The sequence below is a fragment of the Mesoplodon bidens genome (genome assembly GCF_964165515.1).
Source record: "Mesoplodon bidens genome assembly, chromosome: 7".
Lineage (NCBI taxonomy): Eukaryota > Metazoa > Chordata > Mammalia > Artiodactyla > Ziphiidae > Mesoplodon > Mesoplodon bidens.
Genome location: NC_138164.1, coordinates 44775740 through 44787291, shown reverse-complemented (window position 1 = coordinate 44787291; position 11552 = coordinate 44775740). Strand labels below are relative to the sequence as shown.

The 11552-nt window shown below is 40.4% G+C and overlaps 1 protein-coding gene across 1 annotated transcript in view; it reads left to right on the top strand.

Annotated features, from left to right (window-relative positions):
• The first annotated feature begins 429 nt into the window (after window positions 1-429).
• Window positions 430-11552, top strand: part of PRMT3 (protein arginine methyltransferase 3) — a 151768-nt gene continuing 140645 nt past the window's right edge. Inside the window, exons 1-5 of the mRNA XM_081241082.1 lie at window positions 430-567; window positions 798-939; window positions 2579-2661; window positions 4156-4205; window positions 4820-4922. Coding sequence (XP_081097208.1) covers window positions 540-567; window positions 798-939; window positions 2579-2661; window positions 4156-4205; window positions 4820-4922 — 406 coding nt within the window. The 5' untranslated portion in view covers window positions 430-539. The remainder of the gene's footprint in view (window positions 568-797; window positions 940-2578; window positions 2662-4155; window positions 4206-4819; window positions 4923-11552) is intronic.

Genomic DNA, 11552 nt, shown 5'->3' with positions numbered 1-11552 from the left:
CTGCGTTCGACCTCCTCCGTCACCAGACGGCGCAGCGAGCAGGTCGCCCCTCCACTAGCCGCTCATCCCCCGAATAAGGAACGCACAGGGGGCGCGATGCCGACTGCAGAACCACTTCCACCTCTGGGTTCTGGGCCACGGTTTAGGACCTCCCGCTAAGGCCTGCCGCAGCCCGAGGAGAACACAAAAGCCGTCCGAGCCTGCAACGCCCAGCCCACGTTTCAGCGCTTACTCGGCGCGCGCTGCGTCAACCCTGCGGCAGGAGGAGGAGCCCGGGTTCTCGCCCCGCCCACCCCAGCTCACGTGAACAACGCTGCGGCTCCGAGGCCGGAAGCGCTCTCGAGCCGGCGCACGCGCTCTCCTGTTTCCAGGCGCCGCAGGGTTCCCGGAGCTTCGGCCCCGCCGCGTGCTCGCGCTCGCGCTCACACTGACGCTCGTTCCCGGGTTCTCGGGCCGGGAGGGCTCGGGGGCGGTTGCGCGTGCGCTGCCCAGCCTGGTCCCCGCCCCCAGGCGCGCCGGGCTCTCACGGCACCGCCGCCATGTGTTCGTTAGCGTCGGGCGCAGACGGTGGGTACCCCGGCCCCTCAGCACCCAGGCCGCGCCGCCGTGGGGCCGGTGAAAGCCCCTCCCCTCCCCCTGCGCCTGGGACGCGGAGCCGGGGTGGTGGGGCCCTGCAAAGAGGGAGGGGGAGGTGCGGGGGAGGGCCCGCCGGGCCCAGAGCGTTCTCGCTTTGCTGCCCCTCGTCCGCCCGCCTGGCACTGGGGTCCGAGGCAGAGCTGACCGTTTGCGTGTGCTAGGCGGCCGGGGCCCTGTGGAGGAGGAGGAGGAGGAGGACCTGCCAGGACTGTCAGACAGCGGTGACGAGGCCGCCTGGGAGGATGAGGAAGATGCCGGTCTCCCCCACGACAAGCAGCAGACCCCCTGCCTGTTCTGTGACAGGTTCGTCCACCTCAGCGCGAGGCGCCAGCCCTAGGGTGGCCGGGCCCCGTGGGTCTGTGTGGTTTGCTCCTCTGGGCTGCCCTGGAAGTCTGGAGCCCGTGGTTTGGAGTGAGGGTTTGTTGAGCCGGAAGACCCACAGTGGTTTACAGGGAGGAGACATGAACTGGAAGCCAGGTTACACTGCTTCACTTCGACGGGCCTCAGTTTCCCCTTGTGTAAAAGGAAAGGGTTCTGGGCCGGATCTGTGGTTTCCACATCTGGTTGTGCACCTCTGTCACCTGAGACACTTAAGAAAAAAATACACAGATACTAAACTATGCACCTCAGCCCTTCTAAGTCAGGGATAAGGTCTAGGAATCTGTTTCTACGAAGACCCTATCTGAAGTGATTCTAAAGAGTAACAAGTGTGGGAGTCACTAAACTTGATTAAATCCCTCAACCTTTAGAACCGTTCAGGCTCTCCCATTCTATAATTCTTTGACAGAAAGCTTATCAGGTGTAATAGTTCCACTGGAGCCGTTTAAAGAATCACCTTTGTTAGGGGCTTCCCGCCCCCCCCCCCCCCCCCGCCATTGAAGGGGAAGAAATTGATGCCATTTTCACTTAGGGAAAAAGACGCTGCAATACCAGTAACTTGTTCAAAGTCACAAAGCTGTGGTTTGTCTTATAACCAAATCCATGTTTTTTCCACTTAAAATTCTGCCTCTTCATCTTTGACTTTGGCTGCTGTCCTGGGCAAGTGGGCATGAAAGAGGCCTGGTTGGCACTGGCCAGTGTTACTTTAATAACATTTTATCAGTATCCCCTGAGTCTGAGCATGGTGCTGATTGGTGGTATATTAGCGTCTGATGATTCGTCATTGTTCCCACGTGTAGCCTCATGTGGGTAGGTACGGGATGTCTGCATATATTCTAGTCGTCAAAAAATAATATTTATTGAGCATCAGGGAGGTACTTCTTTGTGATAGGCTGTGTAAATACTGTATAAATAAGCTCTCTCGGTAAACGTTTGTTGAAAACTGCTGCATATGTGCTAAGCATATAGAAGAGGTAATGCAGGTTCTCTGCCGCGTGTTCTTATTACACGTCCTTCAGTTTTGCGGGTCACAGAATAAAGGAGCTTGGGCCTCACAGTGTCTATAATACAAATCCTTGGGGAGCACTGTAAGACCACTTTTTGAAATATGGCACTTTGGGAATTTACCAGCTATAAAATTACATTTTATGCTTTATTTCTAAAAGCAGTTTGAGCTGTGTCAGTTCAGAGCCTCTGAAAGCAGAGTTGATACTTAGAGGAGTAAAGAATCTTATGCAGTGAATTTTTCATGTCTTAGGAAACCCAGTCTGTCAAAGGGAGTTCTCTTTCTTAAAAGCCTTGTGATAAATTCAGTGCTATTATTTGCAAATTAAGCTCAACATTTTAAAGGGTAGTTTGTTTTAGGTGTAAAATGGGACTCAGAAGTACTAATTCCCTTTAGGAGTGCTGGGTTCCTCTCTACAGGTGTGTTTGTTTTTTTTTAATTAATTGGAAGTAAAACTGGAAACCTGCAGAGTGAGGGGGAAAAGTTTATATCTAACATGAAGTCAGTATTTAGACTTCTTAGGGGACTATTTCATGAAGCTATTGCTTGGTTTTTCAGGTTATTTACATCTGCCGAAGAAACATTTTCACACTGTAAGTCTGAGCATCAATTTAATATTGATAACATGGTTCATAAACATGGTGAGTAATTTTTAGAATAAAGAAAATTTTAGTTGAGAAATTTAAGTTCAAACATTATGTTTTTCCAGACCATTCCTTTCCTATACAAATCCAATATAGTGAAACACATGACAACAACTTATGAAAATGGCGTGTTTTTGACAAATGGCTTTTGAGGAAAGATTGATAAATAAGTCATTCTTCCAGATATGATTCACTGTATTTAAGCTTAAATTGCCTTCACAACTAAAAAGGGGAAAAAAAACAACAAAAAATCCTTGGCATGTGATTACATTTTAATCATTTTAGAATTAGGAAGACAAGGAGCGTGGATATTAGAATTAGGGAGAGCAAAGGATAGAGGTGGACTTTGGAAAAGGAGGTGGATCATTATGAAAAAAGACAACTTATCAGGTCAAAGCATAACATGGACTTCAAGGCATACAAGATTGAGTTTTATAAGGAGTTTGGTAAGAGAGTGTGGAAAAAGCAAGTGCTAAAGTTAAAGTGGTAATCCAGAGATTCAGCTGATGATTCTATTGAAACTTGCATCTGAACATACTTAAAATTAAAGCCTTCTAATTTAAATGAATATAGAAGAGCTACAGTATTCCACTCATATTAACTAAATACAGAATTGGGTTTTTGGTCCCTGTATTTACTAACAACTAGAAAGGACATTACTGAGGAATACCAAATATTAGGCAGATTTGGGGTCTCAGATAAACATATGATACAGTATGTTTATGAATCATAAATTCAACTGCAACTACTTTTGTAAGATATAAGTGACTTAGTTTCATTTTTTTCATGTTTTTAATGTGCATTTTAAAACAATTGGAACCGTACTTTATATAATTTTATATCTTTCAATACCAAATAGGGGTTTTTGTGTGCTATTACGCATATGAAACATTTTTATATGCTGGTATGTTCTCATAACAGTATTTCTCATGACAAATAATAATTGGTTGGATATGCTGTTGCTTGCCCTTATTTTAAATGCTGCTTCATTTCTGAAAAGATGAGAACCAGATAACGAGCCTCACTATTTTTTCATTTGCATCATTTAACTTAATGTAAAAGCTAGTATACTTTGTATACTCTGTGTCCTGGCAAAATTATAGTTTGGTAGGTACCATAAAAATTGGGGATTTAGAAACTTTAGTATCAACTCTAGTATTAACTGCCAAATACTTGGTAAAATCAAGGGCCTAATTTTCCTCATTTGTATTGTTCTGATAAGTGAGTAGAATTTTTAAAATAATTTCCGATTTTTCAGAAATGCAAGAAAAGCACTTAAAAATTTCTCCTTTCTGTTTCTCAATTAAAATATTCTGAAGTGTCAGAGTTACTGTTTCTAGTTCTTAATAAAAAATTCGAAATTTTTAAGTAGTACTTTAGAGGACAGAAATATTTTATTGTCTAACCAGAGAAGCATCTTTGAAGCAGGTTAATGAAACAAAACTCATGTTATGTTAAAATAGGTGAATTATTTTTTTTTTTCCCTTTTAGGACTTGAATTTTATGGATACATTAAACTAATAAATTTTATTAGACTTAAGGTAAGGTGGTAGCTTAATCTACAGTTTTGTTTAAAACCTGAAGAAGTACTACAGCGATTATCAATGCACCTATTTTTAAAAGAATATGAGGAACTGCTATATAAGGAACTGTTTTAAATTTGATACTCATCATATTGGGGGAATCATGGACATTAGGAACTAGCACAACATACAGCACCAAGTAAATGGATACATACCATACTTAAGTGTGGTTTTTAATTTTGTGTAAGAGATGAATCAATGTCATGTGGCAAAGTAATTCACTGTCAGATAAAGGGGAATACTGATAGTCTTTCTATAAAATCAGAAATAATTTCTAGTGCGATTTTTAAGTGCTTTGGTTGCTCTTTTTCTGCTTTTGTAAATACTTTGTTCTAGTCAGTTGATGTTTATATTGCCATTTCCTCAAAATCCAAACAATATAAAACTGTGCATTGAAACAATTAAGCAATCATCCAGTCAAGTTAATGAAATAGCAGGTGAACATAGACTCTTTAAATAGAGATTTTGTGTGATGTAGACATGATTTCCTTTGTTTAATTTTCCCAGTTTTTTGGTAGGGGGTTTTTGTGTTTATGTGCAGTGAAAAAATATGCAATTAATTTTACTTCCAGAATCCTCCAGTTGAATATATGAATTCCATATACAACCCAGTGCCTTGGGAGAAAGAAGAGTATTTAAAGCCGGTATTAGAAGATGACCTTTTACTGCAATTTGGTAAGATGAACATATAATATCTACTTTAAAGCAGGGTCATTTGTTATGGAAAAAGAGTGGTTAGGTGTTACAGGAAAATATATCATCCTCTTGATTCTCTAAAGACCTCGTCAGGTAGTTGGTTTCAGTAGGAACGTTAAGTCACTTAGAAAGTGAGAGTCACACTAACAGTTACCAGGGAGGAATATGAGCTTGGGTTAAACATTGTGTAAAAGATGTTTTGAAACATAGGGAGACTTGAGAGAATAATTTTTAGTTGTCAGACTGATTTTTAATGTAATTAAAATAGGCGAAATTTTAAATTTAAATAAATTTAATCAGTATATTTAATATTTAATAGATTTAAGTAAATTTAATAATGTTGCTGTTTTTACTTCATAATCCAATCAGATGCTTGACTTTTCTTAAGACATCTAATTTATGGAGCTTTTGTTTTGGTGCAGGACAGATGCCACGAAAATTCCCCATGTACACTAACTCTTAAGCCTCCCTTGTGGCAGGGTCACTCATCTTTTGACTGTAGCTTTCTTAGTTTCTAGCTCTGTGCTTTGGTTCATTCCTTACTGAACAGGAATCTTATGAAAATTCTGTTGGCTCTCTATAGGTCTAATTTGTTGGAGTTCATGATTTATTATTATTTTTTTAATTTATGCTTTCTTTCATGTTTTTTGTGCCAGTTAGGTGAGATAGAGGGGTTTGCTGTCTTCAGATCAGCAAGACAATTCTAAACAGACACATACCTTCACAGATAGTAGTTTGACTGTGTGTATTTGAGCAGTCCTTTGGTAAGTGGGAGCTGTGGAAAACCACTCATTTCCTTGAGAAGTACCATCAAGAGAAGTTGTGTGGCAGTGTGATGCAGTAGTAAGAACCTTAATGTAGGATTCAGGAACTAAGTGACCCTGGACAAAGCACTTAAGCTTTCTGTTTTTTAGTTCTTCATCTATAAAATGAGAACTAGGGCCAGATTTCCAACTTTCTACCTCTAAAATTTGGTGAGGCCTAGGTTGATTCTTTCCCATTTTTACAACTTATATTAAATTTTATTTCTCCTCAAAGTAACCAAAGTGGTCTCTTTGATACATGACAAAGTGCCCACTAGGTGTTCTTCGTGACTCCCTAAACTCAAAATTGAACACTCACAGGTTGAAAGTAGTATGTTAAATACTTTAGAAACATGAAGAAATGAATCCTTCCCATTGGGAGCCCACAGTCTAATAGTAGGAGTGTTTTGTTTTTGAATGACTGTCCTGTATTATAAGATAAGGTGGAATATAGTAAGTATCATGAGAAGTAGGAAAAATAGTGCAGTTCAGAAGAGGAAGAGATTACTCAGATCAACAGATACCGAGTGCTATTTGCTGGTCACTGTGGATACAGATCGGTATTGACCTCTTCACTCTCCAAAGGTATGTTAACTTAACTTGTTTCGGACTTAATTTTAATTTATAAAAAGGTGATAATGACACATACCTTATAAAATTGTTACAAAGATAATGCATATTAGCACAGTGCCTGTCAGAGAGTAAGTGCTTAATGAAGGAGAATTTATTGTTACTAGTAAATAAGTTCTAAGGAGTTTAGATGAAGAAGTCACGGCGGAGATCTGGAACAGTTAAAGGGCCTAGTAAAGGAGGTGGAACTTGAACTGGGCATGCTTGTTAGTGCACCGCCCATGTCTCTCAAAGGATCTGTGGGACTTCCCTGGTGGTCCGGTGGTTAGGACTCCATGCTTCCACTGCAGGGGGCAGGGGTTCGAACGCTGGTCAGGGAACTAAGATCCCACAAGCCTCATGGCACAGCCAAAAAAAAAAAGCAAAAGATCTGTTCTCCTGGCCATTGGTGTAGAGAGATGGAAGAGAAGGTTCTTCATTCTCATGACTCCTGGCTTGATTACTGACCATTTCACCTGCACTGTCTTTCAGTAAATAGTTATTGAGCATCTGCTTTGTATTAGGCTTTGAGAATATAAAGATGACTAAATTTAAAAAGGAGATGACTAAGAAAATAGGCAATGAAAGTACGGTGTAAGTGGGGAGAAGTAACTATACTGATGGAGAAACCTGGCAAACACTGCCTTAGCCAGGTAATGAAGGTTAACATCATTGGTGATAAGTCATGTCAGTGGTATGGACCCTTTATATCACGTGATGAGAATGGCACTTTACCTCAGTGGTCTTCCTCCCAGGCCAGTAATCTCAGTCTAACCATGAAAAACCATGAGACAGACACAAAGTGAGGGACATTCTACAGACTGCCTGACCAGTACTCCTCAAAACTGTCCATGTCAAGGGAAGCCTGAGAAGCTGTTGTAGCCAAGAGGGGCTCAAGGAGACATGACAACTAAACATATGTGGTATCCTGGATGGGATCTTGGAACAGAAAGGGGACATTAGGGGAAGACTAATGAAATCTGAGTGAATAAAATGGAATTTAGTTAATTTTTTTTAAAGTATGGTATAATATTTGAAACATATTCCACAAAGGGTTAATATCCTTTTTATATAAAAGACTCTTGAAAATTAAGGGGCAAAGGATTAAAACAGTTGATAGAAAAATGGGGAAAAATTCTACCAAAAAAAGGTAGGAAAATAGCCCAATAGCAAGATACCATTTCTCACCTCTCAGACTGGTAAAAATTTTTACAATGTGACAGCACATTCTGTTGACAAAGCTGTGGAGAGACAGGCACTGTCATAAGATTGCTAGTAGAATGCAGATTTAGCAATACCTAAAAAACTGAACATGCGATTTTTAACTGAGCAGTTTCACTCATAAGAATTGGTCTTGAAGATACACCGCCAACATTCTGAAAATACATATAAAACAAATGCCTGTATAGAGGAGAGCAGTTGAATAAACTATGGCACGTCCACACCATGGAGTAATATACCTCTATCCTCTATTACAAAGAATGAACTGAACTGGTACAGAGTGTTATCCAGGACATACTGTGAAATGCAAAAGGCAAAGCTCAAAAGAATATCTACTATGATACTCTTCACATAAGAAAGAAAGAGATTTAAGAAAATGCTTATGCGTCTGCTCATTTGTGCAAAAGAAATACAGGAAGGATAAACTAGAAACTGAAGAGATTGTTACTGAACGGGGTTTGTGGGACGAGGATGGAAGGAAGGGCGCAGTGGGATTGAGGTAACGGGGATGAGGATCGAGTGATACTTTGCTGAGTATATCGCTTTGTATAGCTCCAACTCTCAGGACTATAGTAATGTTTTTTATAGCTTTCATGCAATCAAAAAAATCAACAGTTGAAACAACGAGGATGTATGCATACAAGGGTGGTACTGGTGTGAAATGGTATGCAGGCGCTAACAGATGAACTGAACTGTAATACAAAGGAATAATGTAACCATACTGCAGGAAGTGGGGAGGAAAAGAACTAGGTGAGTAACTGAAACCTTTAATGGATGTTGTGCTGAGGCTACAGGTAAAAAGAACTGCATCAACGTTGTAATCCAGTAAGAAAAGGCATTTCTTGCAGGGTAAGAATTAGCAATTCTGACACTATTTTTGTGTATGCTACAATGCAACAAGTAAGTTAATAATTTATGGATGGGGCTTCCCTGGTGGCACGGTGGTTAAGAATCTGCCCGCCAGTGTAGGGGACACGGGTTTGAGCCCGGGTCCGGGAAGATCCCACATGCCGTGGAGCAACTAAGCCCGTGCGCCTCAACTACTGAGCTTGCGCTCTAGAGCCCGCAAGCCACAACTACTGAAGCCCGCACGCCTAGAGCCTGTGCTCTGCAACAAGAGAAGCCTGCTCACCGCAACGAAGAGCAGCCCCCACTCACCACAACTAGAAAAAGCCCACACGCGGCAACAAAGACCCAACACAGCCAAAAATAAATAAATGAAATTAACAAATTTATTTTTAAAACATTATGGATAAAAGCCAGGTTTCTCACAGTTGGAGAATGAGGTTTCAGATAAGGAAATGAAGGATGAAATAAGTCCTGTGTTGACAAATTGTAATCAGAAGTGTCAGTGTAAATTCATAGTTTTTCTTATACAGACAGATACAGAAATATAGATGTGTGTGTGTGTGGGGGGGTTAGTATAATACATATACTTCCTAGCTCTGCTGAAAGGGCCTAGAAAAACCCCAGTAGCAATGAGCATACCTAGTGCCCAGATCTTGATTTATAATCCTTTATTAATAAAAGGAACCAAGGGTCCTTGGAGAGGTGATTGATTTCCAGGTGGGGCAGGGAAAATACAAGATAAGTCTAGGACATCTTGTTCCAGAAAATTAGGAAGTACTTAAGAAAAAGTGGGGGAAGAGGGGACTTAACCTAAAGAACACAGGAACCAACCTGAAGGACCTCCTAATGGCCAAAGCTAGAAGAATTTAATCAATACAGAAAATGACAGTATTGGGTTTTAACCCACAGGATAAAATAAATGTCCATGAATTCTTCTTGACAGGAATAAGCAACTAAATAAATGGGAAGGAGTAGCTCCACTTCAGTGTAGAATTCCTATTAATAAATGTCAAAGGAAAAAGAAACAGAAAATCAGCATTAGGCAATCGCCACAGTAGTAACTTGCAGAAAAGAGCAACCCATGCATGCTAAGATTAGTGGGCGAAAATTTAGGCAGGTGAGATAGGATTTGCACAGTTCAAAGTATGTCCCCCAAGAAATTGGTTAACTACAAAGGAGCTGTTAAACTTTTGAGTGGAAAAACCAAGCAGACACTACCATAACCAAGTGATCAAGGTTAACGTCACCAGTAATAAGTGTACTGACGCCACGAACCCCTTGGGGTAATGCTCTGAGGAGGCAACGTCATTTCTCTGCTGTTCTTGCCAAAAATGTTTAACCTCATTCTAATAATGAAAGATCATCAGATGATCCCAGGTTGAGGGGCAGTCTGCTAAATTACTGATCAGTGTTCTTCAAAAGTGTCAAGATACAGTTACTGGGTGCAGTATTCTATAAATAATTCACAGTGCTGAATATTTTTGTTCAGATCTTTTATGTCTTTTTGGATTTTTAAAAGTCTACCTCTGTCAGTTGTTGATAGGGGTGTATTTAAATCTCTGTGATTAGAGGATTGTCTTTTTTTGCCATTAATTCTATCAGCTTTTGCTTTGTGTATGTTGAAGCTCCTTTGTGAGGTTTATTCTCATTTATAATTGTTACGTCTTCCTGATAAATTGACTATTTTTATGGTAGTTTTCAGCGCCAAAATGAAGTATCCAGGTGATTTGAACCTCCTGAGACAGAATGTAGGTGTGGAAATTCATCTTCCTGAATATGGTTTAGGACTTTAGACTGTTTTGATATATTATAGCTATGCATCTTAATGTTTACTGAATCCTTTCTCCTTTTCAAAGCTATACACTTAACCTTTAATATATAATTATCTGTGTACAGTTGGCCTTCATATCTGGGAGTTCTGCATTTTTGGATTCAACCAACCTTGGATCAAAAATACTCAGGAAGGGCTTCCCTGGTTGCGCAGTGGTTGAGAGTCCACCTGCTGATGCAGGGGACACGGGTCCGTGCCCCGATCCAGGAAGATCCCACATGCTGTGGAGTGGCTGGGCCTGTGTGCCATGGCTGCTGAGCCTGCGTGCCCGGAGCCTGTGCTCCGCAACAGGAGAGGCCAAAACAGTGAGGCCCACGTACTGTAAAAAAAAAAAAAAAAAATTCAGGAAAAAAAAAATTCCAGAAATTCAGAAAGTAAAACTTGAATTTGCTGCCCGGTGACAACTATTTGCATTGTATTTATAACTATTTATATAGCATTTACATTGTGTTAGGTATTATAAGGAATCTAGAGATGATTTAAAGTGTTATATTTAAATATGCCATTTTATCCAAGGGCTTGAGCATCTGCGGGTTTTGGTATCCGAGGGAGGGGGGTCCTGGAACAAATCCCCCACAGATACCAAGGGACAACTGTGTTATTAATGCTAACAGCTTTTATTCTGACTCACTTCTTGCAGCAGAAAGCAAAATAGAGAAACTAGCCAAAACAAAGAAACCAATTTCTTTGTTTAGTTCTAATCCATAACTTAAACTAACAAGGTGGTTTGCAGACAGTGTGAAGAATTTTAAAGACAAGGCACACAATGAGAGTTGTAGTAGCAAGTAGAAAATATGGTACACCATCCTTTAATAGTTTGGCAATATTTTGTTGCTCTCATTAATTTTTGGTGAACTAAATAATGGATGAATCTGTAGTTTTTTAAAACAACGAGTCAGTATTCTGCTAGACTGTTCAGAGTTTCATGGCACACCCGTACTGCTTTTATAACAAGTTCAATTTAAACTCTAGTCTCTAAGTTGTAATATTATCATATATTTGTTAAGCTTAGTTATTTTGTCCCAGCTCTAAAGAAGTGTTGCAGGTAAGAACTGAATAGGAAAAAAAAAGTCGTGTTTCCCTCAGAGCTGTACTGAGGAGACAGTATAATATCTGCATTGTTTTTCTTTTTTCTTTTTTTTTTTTATTGTTACTCTATTTTTGTCATCTTTATTTTTGATTTTTTTTTTTGCTTTATAACAAATTTAATCAGTTATACATATACATATGTTCCCATATCCCCTCCCTTTTGCGTCTCCCTCCCACCCTCCCTATCCCACCCCTCCAGGCGGTCAC